This window comes from Gallus gallus, chromosome 3 (genome assembly GCF_016699485.2).
Source record: "Gallus gallus isolate bGalGal1 chromosome 3, bGalGal1.mat.broiler.GRCg7b, whole genome shotgun sequence".
In the NCBI taxonomy this organism is placed as follows: domain Eukaryota; kingdom Metazoa; phylum Chordata; class Aves; order Galliformes; family Phasianidae; genus Gallus; species Gallus gallus.
In genome coordinates, this window is record NC_052534.1 from 79,316,121 (window position 1) to 79,336,667 (window position 20,547).

At 40.7% G+C, this 20,547-nt stretch overlaps 2 protein-coding genes across 2 annotated transcripts; one reads left to right on the forward strand and one right to left on the reverse strand.

The window, feature by feature from the left end:
* Positions 1–593: 593 nt before the first annotated feature.
* On the forward strand, positions 594–9,833 carry LOC421856. The gene is made up of 8 exons (XM_419873.7): positions 594–801; positions 1,619–1,780; positions 2,914–3,003; positions 4,118–4,180; positions 4,827–4,897; positions 5,661–5,824; positions 7,722–7,832; positions 9,575–9,833. Exons 2-8 carry the CDS (start codon positions 1,656–1,658, stop codon positions 9,668–9,670), a joined length of 720 nt encoding a protein of 239 aa, XP_419873.1. The 5' UTR covers positions 594–801; positions 1,619–1,655; the 3' UTR covers positions 9,671–9,833.
* Positions 9,834–9,892: 59 nt separating this feature from the next.
* On the reverse strand, positions 9,893–20,198 carry IRAK1BP1 (interleukin 1 receptor associated kinase 1 binding protein 1). The gene is made up of 4 exons (NM_001278022.2): positions 19,856–20,198; positions 15,297–15,362; positions 11,139–11,269; positions 9,893–10,230 (listed from the first exon to the last, which is right to left on the reverse strand). The coding sequence occupies exons 1-4, from the start codon at positions 20,141–20,143 to the stop codon at positions 9,960–9,962; spliced, it is 756 nt and encodes a 251-aa protein (NP_001264951.1). The 5' UTR covers positions 20,144–20,198; the 3' UTR covers positions 9,893–9,959.
* Positions 20,199–20,547: the final 349 nt, after the last annotated feature.

Below are 20,547 nucleotides of genomic sequence, written 5' to 3' on the forward strand. Positions count from 1 at the left end.
AGCAGTGACTCTTCATGACTTCTCCCTGTCTGTAGAAGGGACGTAATGACTCATTAGCTGTCTAACAACACTGTATGTTGGGCTGGTACTTATGACATACGTTGCTGATTTTGTACATGATAGAATGCAGGAGAGCTTTCAGCCCGTATCATCAAATGGTTTTGCTCTTGTATTTTTTGCACTGTGTCAGAGACATATTATTTTATTACATTTTATATTATTATTTTTATTTGGAAAGTGTCGATATCAGCGCTACTCACTGAAGTGACAAAGAGGTGACTCATTCAGCGGCTGTGGCCTCAGTGCAAGCAGATCCAGCCTGGTAGAGGCCAGGGTGAAGTCTGATGGACGTCCTGACAGATGAGGAGGAGACTTTGGCTCCAGTTATGCGTTCCATCCACCCTTGACAGAGCCAGGCCCTGTGCCCGCCGCAAAGAACGCTCGGAGCTGCCAGGAGGGTGGTCCCAGGCACGCTGCGTTACGAATCTGTGTTACATCCTGATTTTTTTTGCATAATATTCAAACCTGGGGACTTCCATTGGGCTTCTGTTCGTGGCAGGGAAACTGGCTTGTTCGCCTTTCCGGAAGAAACCACTGAAATCTGTGCTCAGGGGAGCAGCGTGTATTTACTCAAAAGGAAGCTGTGAGAATAAGATGCAACTCTTTCTTCTCCTTTCTTTCTGTTCTTCTTTCAGAGGGTAAGGGTTAGGGGTGTCATTTGCCCCAGGGCCACGGAGTGAAGAGACGCTGTGCCTCAGGGCTGCCGGAACGGAGCAGAAACGCGTGCTGACGGCTGCTGAGGTACCTGGGGGTGTGCACAGGTGTTTGGGGCTGCAGGGCCTGCCTGCTGTCAGGGCAGTGTCAGTCACAGTGACCCCCATCATTTTGTAACCAGTGTGGAGGGATGGCTGTGGTGTCGGTGTGCTTCCAGCAGGATGAGGGGAAATGGTTCTAAGTTGATGGAGGAAAGATTTAGGTTGGATGTCAGGGGGAGGTTCTTTACTATGAGAGTAGTGAGGTGCTGGCACAGGCTGCCCAGAGAGGCTGTGGATGCCCCATCCCTGGAGGTGTTCAAGGCCAGGTTGGATGGGGCCCTGGGCAGCCTGGTCTAGTATTAAATGGGGAGGTTGGTGGCTCTGCCTGTGGAGTGGGGGTTGGTGATTCATGATCCTTGAGGTCCCTTCCAACCTGGGCCATTCTGTGATTCCAGGCTGTGGTTTGACTGCAGCCTGTGTTACTCTTACCTTGGGACAATGCTTCTGATCTGAAGGAGACATTCTTGGAGAGAAATCCCTCCATTCTGCGCATGCAATACTGCATCTAAATGGCTTTTTCTCTGAGGCCATTGATCTGATGTGGCAAATGTGTTTAATGCACTTAATTACTCTATTTCAGTCTTCTATTAGTTTCTATAGACGCTCTCAAATTTAATGTAGCGAAACCTAATTTACGTTTGTGTGTACAGTTTGTATATTATCCTGTGGAGTAACAAAGCAATCCGCAGGGAACTTTTAAGCTCTATGCAGCTAGGCAAGCTGCGTGTTACCTTATTTATCTTTTTTTCTTTTTCTTTTTTTTCCCTCCTATTTTTTTTTTTTTTTTTTTACCTCTTTTCTAGATTAGAAAGGAGTGATTTTGAAGAACTTCTTGTTGGGATGCCTCGCATCAGCATAGCTGCAGCCCTGCAGATCTGTGCGCTGCTGGCTGCCCTTCCTGCACAGTACTACATATCCCAGTGGTATGGAACAGACCCTGCTCAGCGCCTCCAAATGACAAAAAGGTGGCACATCTCTCCTTCCATATGCTATTTATAAGGGAATTCTCTTGACATCCCCAATGAATCTTTGTCCTGGAAAGTGAGTTTGCATGGGATGCTGCCCGTTCCTACATAAAAACATTCACATCAAACCTAAGATATTTTTATGGCTATATGTGACTGTATTAAAGAGACTTTCAGCATTTGAGTGACAACTCTTGCTGTCTTCACATAAAAATCTGTGTATAATCTACCTGACTGCACGGCTGCATCTCATTCTGCTTTTGGACATTCCAATCTATATGAATAAATCCCTTTAAAGGGGGAGAAATGAAACGCTTGAGTAGTAAGACTATTTCTAACTTTCCATTACCTTTTGATACTCATTCTTAAAGTAGGTTTTCTTGCACAGTATGAGTCATTATGGAGTCTTAAGTAACAGAAATTCTTACTTTGTATATTACTTAAGGAAGCCATATTGATAGAGTTAGGCAAATGGTGCCATTTTGTTCATGAATTAAGAGTTTATGTATTGACGGGGTCACATGTATGTGTACCTAAACATGAGGCAGACAACAGTGCATCGGATCCAAGCATTTGGTTGTGGTAACAATTGCCAATGTTGGTATCTTGAAGATGTACCATGGAAAAGGAGATGTGGGGGTAAAGATCCACGTTTAAAACACTTACAGATTTCACAACTGAAGTCAACTGCTAACAATTTAAGAAGAACTTAATGCATGAAGAACTTTTGTGGCTATTTTTTCACAGTCCTTCAGTGATGTGCACCATTTTTAAAATGCCTTGTGCTCGGTATTCCCAAGTAACAGTTGAAACAGCAGAATCTGATGCAATTTAGCAACTCCTGTGGCCTGACTACAGAAAAAAGCTGCTTTGCCACGACAGGTGACATTTTCCAATGTTTACATATGGTTTACTGGCACAAGTGATGATTGAAAGGGTATTTATTTGCAGTCTAGACGTGAATCTTGAGGAGAACTTGTTCCTTGTCACGGGCTTTTTTTTGTCTGTTCACTGCAGAAGTGAAACCTGACAGTTTGAATGTATATAAATGCAAATGTTAATGTATTTGTAAAAAAAAAAAATCCCGTAGAAGATTTTTAAAACACTGTGGTGTTATTTTTTTACTACTGAAGGTTATTTGCCTGTGGGAGCAGCCTTAAGAAATCTTACTTGAGCCTGGACCTGTGGGCAGATCGTTTGAAGCTGTGGCTATCAGAGGCGAGGTATGGTGTTACATACTGTCTGCATCTTTCAAACATGGCCTATTTTTAACAGGAGGTTATGCCACGGGGCTGAAATGAGTAACAGAGGGGAAATAGCTCTCATCTTCTTGTTGAGGCTGATTTGTGGCTTTGTACCAGTTTTAAGAAAACCGTTGCTTGTCTTCTATACAAACGTGCAGTTTGAACTCCATGTGAAGCTAGACATAATTTATGGCAGTAATTCTGTATGTGTTATCCACTACTTTAAATTGATCTGTATCAAAGACAACTGGATTAACTGTGTTAATATTAGCACGATAAGATCTACAAGAATGAGATGGGCATCTTATGTTATACACGGTGGCCCTACAAAATGCAGATGGGAAATCTGTGGGTTTAGGATTAAAACTTGGTTGTTAGTTACATGTGGATAAAGTGGTCTAGAAAAAAATAAGATTGTATTCACTTACACATATGCCACTTCAGTTTAAGACAATTATTGAATGGATTTGTTCAGGGAGGTTAAAGGGCTCCTTTGTGAGACGTAACCCTTGTGCAGTAGAAACACCAAAGATTCTATGCTGCCTAGACCTTTAAGGTCCTTTATAATTGATTCATGTACAGTGATCCAGGTGCTAAGGAGTACTTCTGAACTGTGGAAAATTCAAACTTACTTTTGCCCCCAGGAAAGCCTAGCAGAGTGACATACAAAAGGAAATGTGCTGCTCTCAGCTTCACCGTAAATTGCTTTTCAACTTTGCAGGAAGTGTCAGTTGTGTGTAAAGATAAAACCTTCAAACACTAAAAGTTCAGTCATTTATTTGTATATTTTTTGGAGCAGCTTGTGTCTTCTGAATATCTTATCACAGAAGAATTGGTTATCCTAAAATTCTGGGGACATTTGTGACATTCCAAACCTTCCTTACTAGTTGCTGTTTTCAACAACACAGTCTGACAAGTCAGGTTATTTGACCCTTCCTGCTTCTGTTAAAAGGTATTTGTCAACCTTAAGCCTTCCAACAGGTGTGGGTTAACCTAAGATAAAATATATATATATATAAAATATACTATATATGTATATATATATATATATATAGTTTGCACGGTCGTGGAACCTGCTTTTGCTTTCTTCCAGGCAAGATGAATGGAGTAAGAGTGAAAGAGCAAAGCTGGTGAACATCATAGAAGAGGAGAGAAGGTAGGACAAATGCTAATTCTTTGGCACCAGGAGGTTCCTGACTGTTGCAGACTGGTCTGCCATGGGCAGGGTTGCCCAAATTATTTTTTTCATAGATTACTCCTACTATACTTTGAGCAGAAGAAATATTTGATAGTCTACCCCCCACCCCACAAAAAAAAGTTGAGTTCCCCCCCTTTAAATTCAGCTTAGCACATATAAGCTATATTTACTGTAGTCTTAAGCTGGGGCTCATTGCTGACATCTTGTACAAATCACAGTTAACCAATCTTTAAGTTTTCACAGTAGAATTTACAAATCAGGATACTATCAAGCTCACCTATAGAAAGTAAATGGGTTTTCTCTGATATAAAAATTCTAACGCAGCTGTGAAGCTACATATCCAAGGAAGTTATACTTTTATCCTCTTGGAAAAAAGTATATCCTCTTTTATCCTCTTGGAAAAAATTCCTTTGTCTTGAAGTGGTGTTAAAGTAAAATTCTCATTCTGTTTGGGCTTCAAATTACGAGGAATTTCGAGCCAAAGGCTTTGCAGCATTCCTTTATTCAGACAAAGGCTTAAAGTAATAATCAGAAAGCTGATTATCCTAAAACTCAGTTTCTAAATGGCTTGTTTGAATGCTTCGTTATTAATTTTACATTTTAGGAATTGGTACTATGGAGAAAAGAAAATTAAAAGTGCCAACAATGAAGCAGAAAACCATTCTTATTTTGCAGGTATTGAAGTCTTTGCAATCTTTTTGGATTTTGCTGGTGATAATGTGTTCTAAGTTCTCCTATAGTGCATTTCTATACTTACCTTGTAACTTGTTTCCCTGTGCTCACTGAACACTGCTACTATTCAGTAAGCAAATCAGAACATGCGAAATCTGAGGCCTTTCCACCCTGAGTCGTGCGATGTTATTGATACAGTACAGATATGTGTCCGTTTTATTGAATAGATCTGAGTGTATTTTGTATTGATGTATGAAATAATGGTATAGCTTTCGAATGAATGCATTTAAATCAACTTCATAAAAGGAAAAAGAAACCATTGATTATTCTGCTCTGACAAAAAAGTTTCCCACAGTAGATGGAGTAGAAGCATTTCATGACCCAAGATGGAAAAAAAAGAAAAAGAAAAAAATAGTTCTTGTGTGTAGCATTGTAAAATGTTGAGTATAAAGGTGAAACTGAACAGTAACTGTCAATACATACAGGTGTTTATGCTTTCCAAAACACTTTTAAGACTTGTAGGTAATATCAAAGACATACAAATAGAAAATGACCTGCCTTATTGATTTTTACTTTGTCAAATATAGTAAGACTCCTGGGGGAAAAAAAAAACCAAACAAACCCATTTTCTTGCTAACTTTTGCCTATAAATCTAGTCGTCAATTCTCTTCTTGTAGAAGTCAGAAGAATGTGATTGTCTATGTAAATGCTTAATGTGCTACATTAAACACTTCTCCTTGCTAACTCTCTTTCTTTATTAAATTAGCGTCACCTCATGTTCACAGTCCAAAGCCTGAATCTATCCAGTTCAGTGTGGGACAGGTGATAGTTCATAAAAGATTTGGTTATTCGGGAGTCATTGTTGGATGGGATGTGAAAGCTAAAGCTCCAGAAGAATGGTTGCAACACAAATATCCTCCAGAAAAACAGGTTTGGCTGAATTAAACTCCTGCTTTATGAATACAGACACAGAATAACTCTGCTTAAAAACAAGAAAATCTCAAACACTGCTTCAGACTTCCTGCTAACCTAATGGCAAATTCTTGATTCCCTTATCAGCTGAGAGATACCTCTGTTTCTTCTGCACTATCGTCACTGCAGAGCTTTGCTTTTGCAGCACCGATCGGTTAAACTTTGCTGGTCAGGGTTGTGCTTGACATTTCTTGACTTAAAATTAGTTTTAATACACAGTGTTTTATTTAAAATAGCAGTGTCAACCTGTAATGTTAGAACAAATTTCTCATGACGTGTCACTGAAGTTGAAAAGTTTCATCTGATCTTCTAGAGTAGATATAACTGTAACATCTTCACTGCCCCTCAGAAATGCAAGTAAGCCTCTGTGTTTAATCAGTTTCAGATAGGAAGCTATGCTTCTGAGGATCTGGACAGTTGAAATGTGTATCTATTTAACAATGAATTTTCATTAGAATTCTTGAAGCTTTTGAAATTCTGTAGCCTAAGTCTGTGTTGTATTTGAAAATCAGACGCTCAACATTCGCTGACAGTGCTGGCCTGAAAATGTAGTGCAGGATACTTGGGGTTAGCCACTGCCATGCTGCTTAAGTGGCAGGAAGGCACTCGTCAGTAAGCCAGAGAGGACTGAAAATGAGAAAAAATGAGAAACTGCCTGTAGATGAGAATTCATGTTCAACTGGGAGCAGACATTCTGCACTGTTTTATTCACTTTGTCCCTTCCCTGCTGTAATTTTATCCATCTGCTACTCATCCTTGGCTTCTAAAACATCTGCATTCTTGCTCTTCCCCCTTTTCTGTTTGTCCCCTCAATGGTATTGTTACCAACTGCACACCCATGTATTTTCCATCAGGCATTCTGATTCGTTATAAGCATCTTACAGTTTTCTGTTCTCCCAGTGACATTGTGTTCATATTGTGGTTTTAATTTCAGTAGTGAAAGTGTGGTTTAAGTGTTGTTTTTATGTTGTTGGGTTTTTTTGTAAATTATTTTTGACTTGCCCTTGCTTCTTCATGTGTTGTGCTCCTGCTATGCAAAACGCCTTCAGACCATTATGAGGCAACTATTAAGCTTGGTTGTTGCAAATCTCCACTGAATATTAGCCAAGCTTTGAGCCCATCCTTTTTCTGCCTTTCTCTGCCTTGCATCCATTACCACATTGTTGAGCAGAGGCCACTGCCTGTCACATGGATCAATACTAACTGCTGCATAAACTCCTTTTATCTGCCTATATTCATCCATCACTACTTTGTGTTTAGATCGTGAGTTACTTTAGGCAGGAACATTTATGGACAGTAGTCAGCACAGCGGGACCCTGGCCAATGACTGGGGTTTGTAGGCACTACAAAAATAACACTAAATGACACTTCCTTCTTGGCTAGAGGACTTTTATATATTGCTGTATATACAAGTTGCTGTAGCTTTATCCATGATTGGACACTAAGGTTGTCAGCAGTGCTCTGAATTTGACCCTTTCTCTCTAGTGTTCTGTCAACAGTTATGAAGGTAGAAGGAGGGCGAGCAGATTGTCATGGGACCGATATAAAGAAAGCAGGCCTGAAGAAATATTCTAAGTCATACGTCTTGAAAGATGCATGGAAGAAAATGGGACTTAAAATCTTGGCTCTTAAAATGAAAATACATATATATTTGCCAAGAAGAACCTCACTGCATTTTGATTGTTTTATATTTAGTTTTCCAATTTGATGTTGGCGCGATCACAAAACGTAAACTTGCCATATGTATACCTTGAGTGGTTTTGGGTTCTGTAAGTCTAGTGAAAGTTAATGGATTATATAATGCAATCTTTAGTTACCATCTCTTCTTGAGGCTCTTTTCCTTCTGTTTTTACAGGATGTAAAAGATACTCCTCACTATCGAATTCTAATTAACAATGCAAGTGGATTTGGCAAATCTACTGCTTACGTTCCTGAGGAAGAGATAAAAACTACTGTGGGATTACAGGTATATTTATTTTTATTTAGTTGCAACTTGTTTGTTACCGTCTGTGAATAAAAGTTGGCTGACCTTCAGCTTAATAGAAACTATTTATTTTACAAAGGTAATGAAACTAGTAGAGAAAGCAGACATGCAAACTACTGCCATACTTTCAAATGTGTGTTTTCAGAAGGTGATAAATAACTCAAACAAGTTACTGTCTACTTAAAAGTATCCAACTACCAAGGTGTCTTTTTCTTTTATTTGTTTGTTTTTTGTGTTTTTTTTTTTCCTGAAGTCTTTTAGCAACTTTGCTTTGGTTATGTACAAGCTGCTGCAGGCATGGACTTTTGTTTTAGAATTTCACTGACCCATCGATGTTGGACAAGTCATTTAATTTCTTTCTACTGAATGTTGCCAAGTAATTGGTTTCTCAATTCAACCCTGAAAAATCTGCATTTCAAAAAGCTTCTGCTTAGTCATTGCCTAGGCTGAATAATGTCTCTCTTCTTTAATTGCAAGACTCTGCTAGCGTAGAATTCTGCTTTGTATATCATGGTCTTGGTAGTTTTTGATTTCTAGCTTACAAAAGACACACCTGATTCTTAATCTAGTCAATAACTAGTAAAAAAAAAAAGAAAAAAAAAGTGTTAGCCAGTAATACAATACAATGAACATGCCTGAACTCAGGAGTAGGAACTATGCTATCGCAGATGACTGTCATCAGTTTTTAGAATTGGGTTCTGACCACTCTGACTTGGGTCTAAAAAAGGACTCTCTTATTATGCCAGTCAGTCGGCTATGTTCAGTGACATTTATAGCCCATGGGAAGAAACAAATATCTCACCACAAATATTTACCTTGTGAAATCCAGTCATCAGAGGCTTAGTCTTCCTACAGATTATTAGGCAAGATAATCTAGGTGCTTGCCAATCTAGATAACTAGATTGTTTCTAATCTAGAAAACTGTCAAGTTGAAATTAATAGGTAGTCATGCCTTTACCTCAAGTTCAAAAGAAGTCTTGCAGATTGCCTTCACAACCTAATGGGTAGAATTATTTCCTAAAAGTTGAAAATAACAAGAAAATGTTTAAACTTGTCCTAACCATTTTCCAGCTGACAGTTCTAATCCGCTGGCTTTCTGGATCATTACAAAACACTTAACTTGGATTGCCATTTGTGGACTTGCATCTTCAAATTAGACACTGTGGCACAGCAACTGGATGGGCTCTGGGCAGCCTGATTTACTGGGAGGCAACCCTGCCTGTGGTGAGGAGGGTTGGAACTAGGTGATCTTTAAGGTCCCTTCCAACCTAAGCCAGTCTATGATTCTGTGAAAGATCATCAACTTGGTGTGTCTTCACCATTTCCCTGACTGCTTTAGCATTCCTGCTGCCTGCCTAGTTAGATTAGGTAACTGATCCAGCCAAAAAAATAACAGGAAGCTGTACCAGTGACAACTGAGTGGAAACTACTTCAATTAGAAACAGTGTTGTGTTAGAAAATCAAGCCCAATTAGATTTAGCAAGTGATACCTCAGGAGATTTGTTCATTTGTAGAGCCCTTGATGGTCTGTGAAAGCCACTGTTCTGATTGCATAAACTGTATTAAAGTGTGTGGAAAATCCCACTGAAAGTATATCTGTGTACTTTATGAATTTAGACTAATTAGGAGTTCTCAAAAAGCTAACTGGTAACTTAAATCATCCAAGTATCACTTTGTATTTACTGCTAATTCTGGTGCTAATTCAACTTGAAATATTTTCTCAGGTACACCACCCTGATGTTAAAGTCTATTTCTGTGGATATGATGGATCAAAGTATATTTTGCAGCCGTGGTTGAGAGACATCTATCCTCATGACTGAAGCATTCAAGTATTTGTACATATAATGTACATCTGGACATTATTTCCTTTTTGAACTTGAGCAAATAGACACCAAGATAAAACTAATGCATGTTTTTTTGTTTGGTTGGTTGGTTGGTTTTGTAATATGGAATAAAGCATCCCTAAGGATGTTTTATGTTGAAGGATTCATTTCATTAGAAGTGAACTACTGGTAGGTTGTGGAGCAGAAAAAAACGAAACATTTAAGTTTTATATTTATTAAGAAGGCATAAAAATTTATTAAGAAAATAAGTATGATTTGAAAATTTTTAGAGCAACTTGTTTCTTCTGTTTTCTTTTCCCTTTATCTCAAACACAGCAAACACTCTACAAGATGCATAAGCAGTAGCATTCTGGATTCTTTCCTGCAGCGTCAATGAATCTGGGGAGTTAGATAGGTGACTGTCTATGTGGCCTCCCCATTCCTTTGTTTCTTCTTCTTTTATTAATAAAGGTTTTCCCAATGACTGGCCAAACAGCCGACACACTTCTTGAGCTTTCTGCCGTGTGTTTCCAACAGCAGCGACACACACTCTACGGCTGAGAGGTAGAAAAAGCAGCACGATAATAAGCAAAGCCAACTTGTACAAGTATTCCTTCCATACATTTTTTTCAAGTTTGTCAGTCCTTGTAACTGCATAGGTGTAAGGAACATCACCTTCCCCCAGCTTCTGAGTGGTAGTTTTTAAGTTTGAGGGGAAAGTGCAAGGAGAAAATGTCAGCCTCCTCATCAGCTATAATCAAGCATTTCAAACACCTATATACTGCAGGCACTAGTGGTTTGTGGGACACAGCAAGCATCCAACCCCTGCTCCCAAACAACACTTGGGTGGCCCAGCTGCAAGTCATACCAGAATCTATTTAAATCACCGGCCTGATTTCTGGACTCTTGCATGGACACTTTTGAGATGCAATACTGACATCTCTAGATGTGCCAGCAGCAGCAAGCTGAGTTTACTTCTTGGACCTAAAATAGCAAGACTAGAAGCAAAGAGCATGTTTTGATGCTAAGCAAGCACTGCACGTGGCTCATGTCAGAGCACGTCAGTAGCTGAAAACATTGGGAATTGATAAGGGTACTTAGAATTATCAACATCTGGTAACATATTTGTACCTTCACGAATAAATTCAAATTACACACACTGATGTAAAAAACAGACAAATTTTGTTGGCCTAATATTCGCAGTAGATTATACTTCCAATGGAAATCAGTGAGAAAACATTTTATTACGTTCTGCCTTTGCACAGGGGCACTGTAGAAAGAACAAGATTCGTCCTCCTAAGCTGAAAAGCATTAAACTATATTTAGATCAAATGCTAAAATCTGAAACATAAATTTTCATAAGTATGAAGGAAACTATTTTCTCCCATTACAAACTGTAGAAATTCAGTATGCATATTAAATATTATCTGAGGCTGTAAAATTTGTGGCACAAGAGAAAACTTACCGAAGGCTGTCTATGGCTTCTGGCGTGTGGTAGAAATGAGGTGGGCTGATGGTAACAGAAGACCCTAACTTTTCAGTAAGCAGATTGCAAACATTCTGCATTTTTCCAAAATCAGTGAATATAATACAGACCTGGGAGTGAACACAGACATCAGACAAGTAATTTTTTTTAATGTTTTCTCCGATATTCAACATGTCTAATTAAATGAGCATGAAGACAGATAGCTACAAACTAACTAAATGTGCTAATCCTGTATATAACACAAACATTTACTGAGTTGGAATACACATATATCCGCACAGACGATGAGCTGTTTTGCAACAGAAATAAACTCATAAAATGATTCAAAATTGAGGATTAAGAGAATTCTCTTTTGGGAGGAAGCATGGAATTCTTGGTATGCAGACAATGTGAAAAATGAACACGTGTTATTTGGGACTCATGATTAGATGCATCTTAGCTCTTCCCTTTTAAATTTAAACTTAGATTACTAGATGTTAATTATGCAGAAGCCCAAGCAGAATGATGTGAAAACATTGTGCATGAAGGAAAATTACATTTTAATTTCATGCATTACGTTCAAGAAATCTAAACTATGAGAAGAAAATAAGCCTAGTCCAGTCTAGTTTGCAGTGGGCTCAAAACATTGTGGTGGGTGAACGGATTCATTCCAGAGGCTAAAAAGACCGCGGCACTTCAGTCTTGGATTAAATACAATTTAAATAGTTAGCTGTCTGTAGCTTTGGCAATAAGAAGCATTAAATATAGATACATAAGGAATTAAAGTGTTTTCCCAAGTGCTACAAAGCAGGCATCGCTATCAGCCTGGATTCAGAGCCCTACAGCCTTCCCTGCAGTTGTGAGCATTGAAGTAATGATGCCTGGCTGCCGAAACGTTCAGCAAGCAGAAATCCCAGCTCTCAAAATCTTTCTTTAGGACCAAATCCTCATCTTCACCTAACAGTACACTGCTCTGATCACCAAGTCAGGGTCAACGTCTCTTATCCCTCACTCTTTCACTTCTTTTTGGACAGCAATAAACCTTCAGCAGGTTGGGATAAATGAAGTTGTTGAACAGGAAATTCCACTGCTGATCCACGTGAAGTACAGAACACATTCTCCAAGCAATCCATGCAGCCTACCCCAGTGAAGGCATAGCTATGGAAACCCAAACTAGTGCACCTCAGCTGCACTGCAGTAACTTCCTGTGATCGTGCCACACATTTACCTGGTAGCAAAAATCACCTAAGTGAGTTGAATCTCTTAGTGAGAAAGGGCTACTTCATCTGCAGGGTAAGGTAAAGATGGACACCGACAATCACCACAAAGCAATTAATGCACTAATTTTGTTGCTCTTGTTAGCCTCTCTCACTGTGCATGCACCTTATCCTGGCTTGAATCTTTGTACTGGCTCAGTCTTCACAAAACTGAGCCACAGCTCAGTTTAGGGCCTTAAAAACTGGCCAAGATCAAGTGACAGGGAAATTACATCTTCTATGACGATAAATCATATCCATTGTGCAAAAATGAACCAATTATGCACACTTGTTTGATTTATATGCCCTTTATCCATAAATTGGTGTCTGGATCACTGCGGGGAGGTGCAGCACCAATCTGAACTAAGACCAAAGATGAGACTAAAGCTAGATTTCTTTCTTCAGTGAGAGCCCTTGCCATACTCATGTATTTTCTTGTGCTGCTTTCCAAGAAAATGGTTCTAATTGCATTTTGTGGAAGTTGGTCTCACTATGATACAGTCTCACTATGAGGAGTGACATAGTGTCTTCCAGATTGTTATCAACGTTTACAAGATTAGTTCCCTCAAGGGCATGAAACAGAAGAATGATCAAACAAAAGAACGGTGGGTCTTAAGTAAGAGATAAGCTACTCAGTCTGGGGTGGCTTTGGGCACTCAGGAAATTTATTGTTAATAAAGCAGCACGTAATCAGGTACTCTTGGGAGCAGAAAAACACTGAGCAATACTGAACTTTGCTCTTTCACTTGGATTACTTAGGCCTATGTTCAGTGAATTCTACTTGAATTTAAAGAGAATATCTGAGCAACGAAATGCAAAATGAACTTTTGATTTCTTTAATAAAGTTATGATGAAGATTAAGAAGTGTGAAAACAGGATAGGCAAAACCATTACGGACACACGGTAAGGCTTGGGTAAGGCTGTAAAGGACAAGAAGTTGTGGTTTATGAAAAGGCAAGTACATTAAGATGTGCACAAGAACTACCTAATCTTTGTTGTGTTTGATAAATGAACTATTATGATTAAGACATCATAAAGCTTTGTGATCTCATAAAACTTCGTTCTTCTGCGTATTTTCCTTTGCTAAAGAATGAATTAGAGTTGCAGTTAGAAGTGTATCTTAACTACACCTTAAAATAGTTATTTGTCTGGGAAATTCTTAAGCCTTCTGAAAATTCTTACAGTAGACAAATGGAAAAAAGCTTACAGAATGAAACAATGCATGACTTTCTGTGATTTGATGTATAACAAACACAATGGCAAACTCTTTAGTACAGAAAGCAATGTTATTTAATTTCAAATTCATTTATATTGCTGAAGTAGTACAGCACACTGGTCAATGGAGCTTCAGCAGTTTATGAAGCTGCACTAACAAAAGATGTGCTTACATAAAGGGAGAGGCAAAGAGAAACAAATCTCTGCATTAGGAGCCACAACACAGCTACTTAAGCAAACAGAGTAGCCAGCAGCAGCACTACAGGTAGGCAGATTTTAATGTTCTGGTTCCCAGGCACTGTACAACCATAGAACTTCAGTACAACAATTACAGCTGGTCCAAACTTACTGAATACTCAATCCATGTAATTTGCTTTTCACTTACAATCTTGACTAAAAATTAATGGTAGGAGAAGGATGGTGATTGGTTAAGTTACCACATAAGACTGAAGTTGTAGGCCTAAGTTTGCTGGTAACTTACTTACTGCCTGAACAATAAATATAGTTTTATTAATTTTTAACTATAGGTTACCTAAAAGACTCCATAATTGAAGCTTTCATGAAAGTTGTAATCTGAACTGTGAAATTAAAGTCATTCAGTAGATGACACTGACAATATCATTTTGCATAGCCAAGGACTCATCTCCAAAATTCAAATTTTGTTCTCCAAACATTCAATTGTTTGTATATTTGTTGTTGTTAGGAGAATATACCTTAAACAAGAAAACTGAAGAGGCTGAACTCTGTTTTAGGGGATTGTGAACAGCAGCTCTATAAAACTGCTATCATTTTATTGTGGACTTCTGTGTTTACTTTGTAAAAACCAGTGAAGTTGCTTTGTAGTGACTGAAGGGATAAAAGCTGAAAAGATTCACAGACTAAAAATACATATTCTCCCTTAGGGAATACTTTCAGCATAGCATTTACTTCTCCCAGTGGTATGAATGTGCAAAAATACACCCCCTTGAGCTGATTCTGAGGTAAATGGGATTATTCCCATAATATTTAACTTTCACTCAGCACTTTTTACCTGCAGAATTCAAAGTGAATTACCTAGGAAACAATTAGCTTTGATTTACTTGCAGCAGGCTGATGGCAGAGTCGTGTAGAACAGACTAAAGTCCAGGTGCTGTTCAGCTGTGGCTTAAACAAGACTAGATTAGGGCTGCTGTGCCACTGTTGTCCCCCATTCATTCTTGTCCTCTGCCTTGCACTGCCTCCAGTTCACAGAGCTAAAATATTGAAAAAATAATCACTTTTTTTTCCTGGATTAACTTTTAATTGGAGCAGCTTTCTGAAACAACCTATTACCTTACCACCTAAGTAAAACTTCTTGTGAAAGGAGAGCAAGAACTTCCAGGGGTGGAGGAGACAGCAAAAGATTTGCTTACACCACCACAGGATGACAGCCCTGGAGTCCTAGCACAAAGCAGTCCCTTCTGTAGCATCACAACACATGTTAACCTGAGAAGAAAATAATCCTTTCCATGTTACAGCAGCAGCAGTTTTGTATACAACAGAAGACTGCAACCAAATGCTGCTTTTAAACTGCAGTCCTTCCTTAGTTTCTTTGGACTACGTTGCTTTTCCCGCACAGAATACCTACTCCTCATTACGAGGACAGACAGTGGGTAAATTTCCATTGGTCCTTGCTCCACTGTTTTGCTTTGTTAGGATGAATACATACCTCTGCTTCCATCTGGTAAGTGTCCTCTACTCTGCTAAAATCCTCTGTTACAGTCATATTTTCTTCCTAAAACAAGATACAATAATATAATCTTAAAAGACAGAAATGAAGGGTCTGTTGGAAGCGTATGTACATTGTGCTCAGTAGAAGTTGAACGGTTTTGGCTTATTACTTATAACCTAGCAACAGAAGTTGGGAATTTTCCATGCAAATCTCTTCAGTTAAAGCTGGATGTTAAAGATTTCTTGATGTTATTTAAAGTACATTACACAGCAGCACTGTAAGTTAATTCTGCTGCTATCCACCTGAAGGGAGGAATGAGGTCTTGAAAGCAACTGCTAGCTAGAAGCTCTGTGTATCAGCATGTAACTGTCAATCCACCTGATACAAAAAAGGAGATTTCAGCTGTTTTCAGAAATCTAGCACATGGAAAGTACTCTTCAGATTTCATGATATTTCAACCACAGCAGCTCATGGCAAGATGTTTAAACAATGCCTAATCAGCGCTTATTCAGCAGGAAGGAAACCCGTAACAGAGGCTATTCCAATCTGACATTCTGCAGTAATAGCAGCTATATTATTCAACGTAATGTCTGCACAGAGCACTAGAAAAACTTTATCAATAAGATATCAGATACAGAGTAACTCTGGCTACATCTGAATACCGGACCAGCTTGCTAACAGCCTAACATTTCTTTCGCCCACTGCCTTCTTTGGTAAACAGTTTGGGTGAACAGTTCACTCTAAAGCTACAACAAAATGCAGTTTACAATTTAACTGTGAATATAAATTTGAATTTAATAGTCGTGAACTGCAGAGAAGCAGACGCTAAGCCTTCCAAATTACTGAAAAAGCTTTTATTACTAATCCTAATTCCATAGGAACACATAATACTTGCTTTCAGGGCTGACACATCTCAGAAGATGCTCTGTGTCAGAATATTTCCTACACAGGACTCAAGTGTTCACTTCTATTGAGTAGCATGTATAATTTTTTTATTTTTATTTTTTTTAGAAATGACATTAATCGTGAGAAGCATTTTCCTTCTAAAACATGAAATGGAAACGAGACCCATAATTATCATTGCAGAGCACATACAAGAAACAAATTCTGGCTGTTCAATGCTATGATTGATAAGCAGCGCTGAAATACAAGCACGACCATCCTTGTTTTTGGAAAATCTCTCCTAGCAAGGGCAAGGACGAGGCACAGAGAATTCCTAGGAGCTGTATTTCCCCTTTTATACAGTCATAGGTTTGAGGTAATTGGGAAGCGTGGCCAGCTGTGGTTCAGTAAAGGATCATAGAATCGCAGAGTCCTTAGAGTTGGAAGGGACCTTTAGAGGTCATCTAGTCCAACTCCTCTGCAGTGAACAGAGAATGAACTCCTTTACCACTTTTACTCATGAAATGAATTAAATCTTCCTACTTTTAGCAGAATCAATTTAAATTCTACAGGAAAGCTTTCTTTTCTTACAGGAATAACCACACATAGAACTCCTATTTTACAGAAATAACCATACTGCAATAGAACTTGAGAGTAAACAGAAAATGTGCATTTTTTTTCTTCACCCCATTCTTTAATCCCTTTAAAAAAGTTCTGTTCCCCCTGAAGGAATTCATCTTTTACATCTTTTGTTTGTGTTTTGGTCTTGCACTCGCCCCGTTGCTGTATGTTTAGGGGCAGTGCCATCGTGTGGTTCCAGGCACTAGTGCAAGATCAACGCGATCGGGAGGGAAAGATCCTCTTGTGCCACCTATTGTAACATTTCCCTCACAGCTAATTTTTATCCCACCGGATTTGACAGTAGCTGCATGAGTTACTGGAGATAAATGGAAGACATAATTGCTGAAGTCATAACAATGTGGCCTCTTACGATAGATCTTCTGTTAGACATCTTGTTCCCTTTTAGTAGAGTGTTCTATCTTCAGACAAGGAAACAGAACAGACAGGTTGGTGATCACAGAATTTTAAGTTGGAACATGGGGTTTGGCTACATCAAAAGCAAAAGGCCTCTTCTTCTTCTTCTTTTTTTCATACTGCTTATGTCTACTGTCTATATTTCGGCTGCAGAACTCTGTTCATTTGATCACAATAGCCACAAGGGAAAAACAGTTTTCACTGTGCCCTAGGAAGAGTTACACTTTCAATGTCTCAGGTGTCCTGGACTTCCGCAATTGTTTTCTCCAAGCAAACGTCAGGATACTTTGAGGATATTTCTTAAAATAGACAGTAGTCTTAAAAACCCGATGTCTTATGGATTAAGGATGCATTGAAACTGGTAAACTGTAAATAAGTGAGCAAAATTTCAATTTTTTTTCCTCCATTGACTGCATGGATATGCATCCACGACTGATTCCTGAATAAGGGGCTCCAAATATGGAGAACTTTGCATGTATATCCAAGGACATACCCCAGCACGGACAAATCCCAAACCAGAGCCGGACAGATACTGTTTGTGAATGGTTTGTTTGTTTTGTTAAATAACACTCACTCCAAAGCCTTGGATAACTGGCACAAGTACCAGCACTGCTGTTCTTAAACAAGATGGCCAATGACAATTGTTAGATGTGGTGATTAAAGAAAATGGGTGTCATCCTCACACCACTCTCCAGGTATATTCTAAGTTGTGAATATTAAACAGTACCCTTCTACAGAAAGGGAAAAATGTTACTTTTAAACAGCTGGGCTCAGCAAGAGATTGGTTTCCCTACTGACTGTACTTTCCCTGCAGCTCTCTAAGCAGATTCTGTGCTCTGGAGTATATCCTTATAGCGCTCTATAAATAAATGCTACTACGTGCACCTACTTCTGATTAAATTCCTTAGTAAATATACATGGAAATTAGGTGCAGCCCCAGGCACCATGACAAGCTGCTAACACAAGCTCCTGATCTTGCTCCTCCTGATCCAGAGGTTACACGCTCCTGATCTCACAGACTTCCTACAACAGCAATACAGAGGGTTAAGGAAATGGATCTACGGATTAATAAATAAATAAGTAAACATATAGACTAACCTGCTATTTCTAAAGAGGCCTTCTATAACCTTAAATGAAATAGAACCATATGGAGAATGCGAAGAGTCTAGAATGCTATTAACAACAAGGGATGTTAGGAAACGTTAAGAACAAACTGCCAGCAGTTGTTAGTCAACAGAAAAGGCAAATGATTGCTCCAGCAGTAGTGACTGAAAATTGGGTAGAACAAAGCAATAAAAATGACACCATAGGGAACTACCCTTGGAAAAAAACCAACAAACACAACTTGTTGTTCTCTGGAGCTAACACATTGCTAACACTGAGAAGCCCAGAACTTCCGCAGCATGTCACAGTCTCTCTAATCAGCAGAGAGAAGGAACACTTCCACCCTCCAACACGTGCTATCTCTGAAATAGCAACAGAGTCCTGAGAAATTACTGTAACAACTCACGGACTGCTCAGCTCTCAGTGTAAAACCAGCCTCTTTTCTACCCGCTTACACCATCACTGTGATTATTTTCTCTAGCTTGCAGGAGTGTGCACAGCACCTCAAAAGCACTCTCACTCATTTAGCACAGTTCACTCCTTTCATGTGTCATCTGACATAGAGTCATAGAATGGCCTGGGTTGAAAAGGACCACAATGATCATCGAGTTTGAAGCCCCCTGCTGTGGGCAGGGTCACTAACCACTAGACCAGGCTGCCCAGAGCCACATCCAGCCTGGCTATGAAGTCGAATGCTCCATGCAATCCTGTTTCTATCAGACTTGGTCAAAATCTGAAGTCAGGCATTCAAATCCACTGCAGGGTGGGCATCTGCAACTATTTTTTCTGGTTTTTTTACCCAGGTTGAAGCACTATTAGATTGCATCCAGGGCGAAAACACCCCATTGTCCGACAGCTCCCCATGGTGATGTGTACAAAGCTTATAATTTTTCCCTACTAATAAAAATGAATGCATAAATTGCCTCGTCTTCCCACATCCCCCTGACAATCCACCAGATTGAGTCCCTATCAACTCACATGAGAGAAATCAAAGACACTCAGCCCATAATCTCCCCGTTTCTGGCTGAATGAGACGTGCTGGCGGCAAATGAATCCTCCTCCCTGTTGTCACCAGTGTGAGCAGGGCCCATGGGATGTGACAGAAACACACCCCGTCACCTCGAAGTGAAAAACACGGGCGGCAGATGCAGCCCACCGCAGCTTGCATGCCTCAGTCCCACAGCTGCAGCACGACTGTTCTCTCCACCAGGGCTGACAAGGCCCTTCTTATCACCTCCCACCGAACAGTCTGTCGTGCTGGTAGCAAACACAGCCAGCTCCCCGCTCCTCAGCCCATCTGAAGCGTTAAGAGCGTTTAAGTTGAAGAGCGCACAGCACCCAAAATTTATTTGATCATGCGCGAAAAACACACGCAGCAGAACCGCGAGGAGGGAAGCGACCAGAGTGAGGAAAAGGCGATACGTGCAAGACTACGCTTTCACCACGCCCAACACGCGGCCCGCTGGACAGCCCGCACCGCGGCACCGCGCTGAGGTATCCCGCGGGCTGACACCGGGCTCCGGGCCGCCGCTCACCGGGACGCCGCGCTGCCGGGCGCTCTGCGCGATGTACTCCAGCCTGCGGGACACGCTGCTCCGCGCCGCGCCGGCCACCCCTTTCCGGCTGCCCAGCCGCAGCGACACCCGCGCACGGTCCGGGACGGCGCTCAGCTCCGCGCTGCCGCTCACGTGGACTTCCCGGCCGGACGGCGCCGGGAGGCCGCCGCCGCCACCCGCCGGGACCGGGGCTGGGACTGAGGCTGGAGCTGGAACAGGGCAGAGCTCGGCGAAGACGCGCGCGGGAGGCGGCGCCGGCAGCGCCATCCAGGCGAGCCCCTCGCGGCACCATAGCAACCAGCGCGCCCGCTGCACCCTGGGCGGCGCCGGACGTGACGCCCCAGCGCCATCGCTGCGGTCGCTGCCGAACTCTCGCGAGAGCTGCAGAGCGTCCCGCCGTGTCCGGTACGGCGGCGGTCGCTCGTTCGCCGGCCGCTGGAGCGGGTTCCGCCATGACAGCTGGCCAGGCGGTGGTGGAGGGTGCGAATCCTCTGAGGGAAAGCTGCTCTGTTTCTGTCGTTTTTCACCTTGTATTATATATTCGTAGTATATTAGGGCTCGCAGTAGAGCAACCTGAGGGGTACGTGCCATGAGGACTAGGGAGCACTAGAGCTCTAGGGTCGACCTCTTTTTGATTGACCCTCTCTGTACAGGGAAGCCTGGGTTGTGCA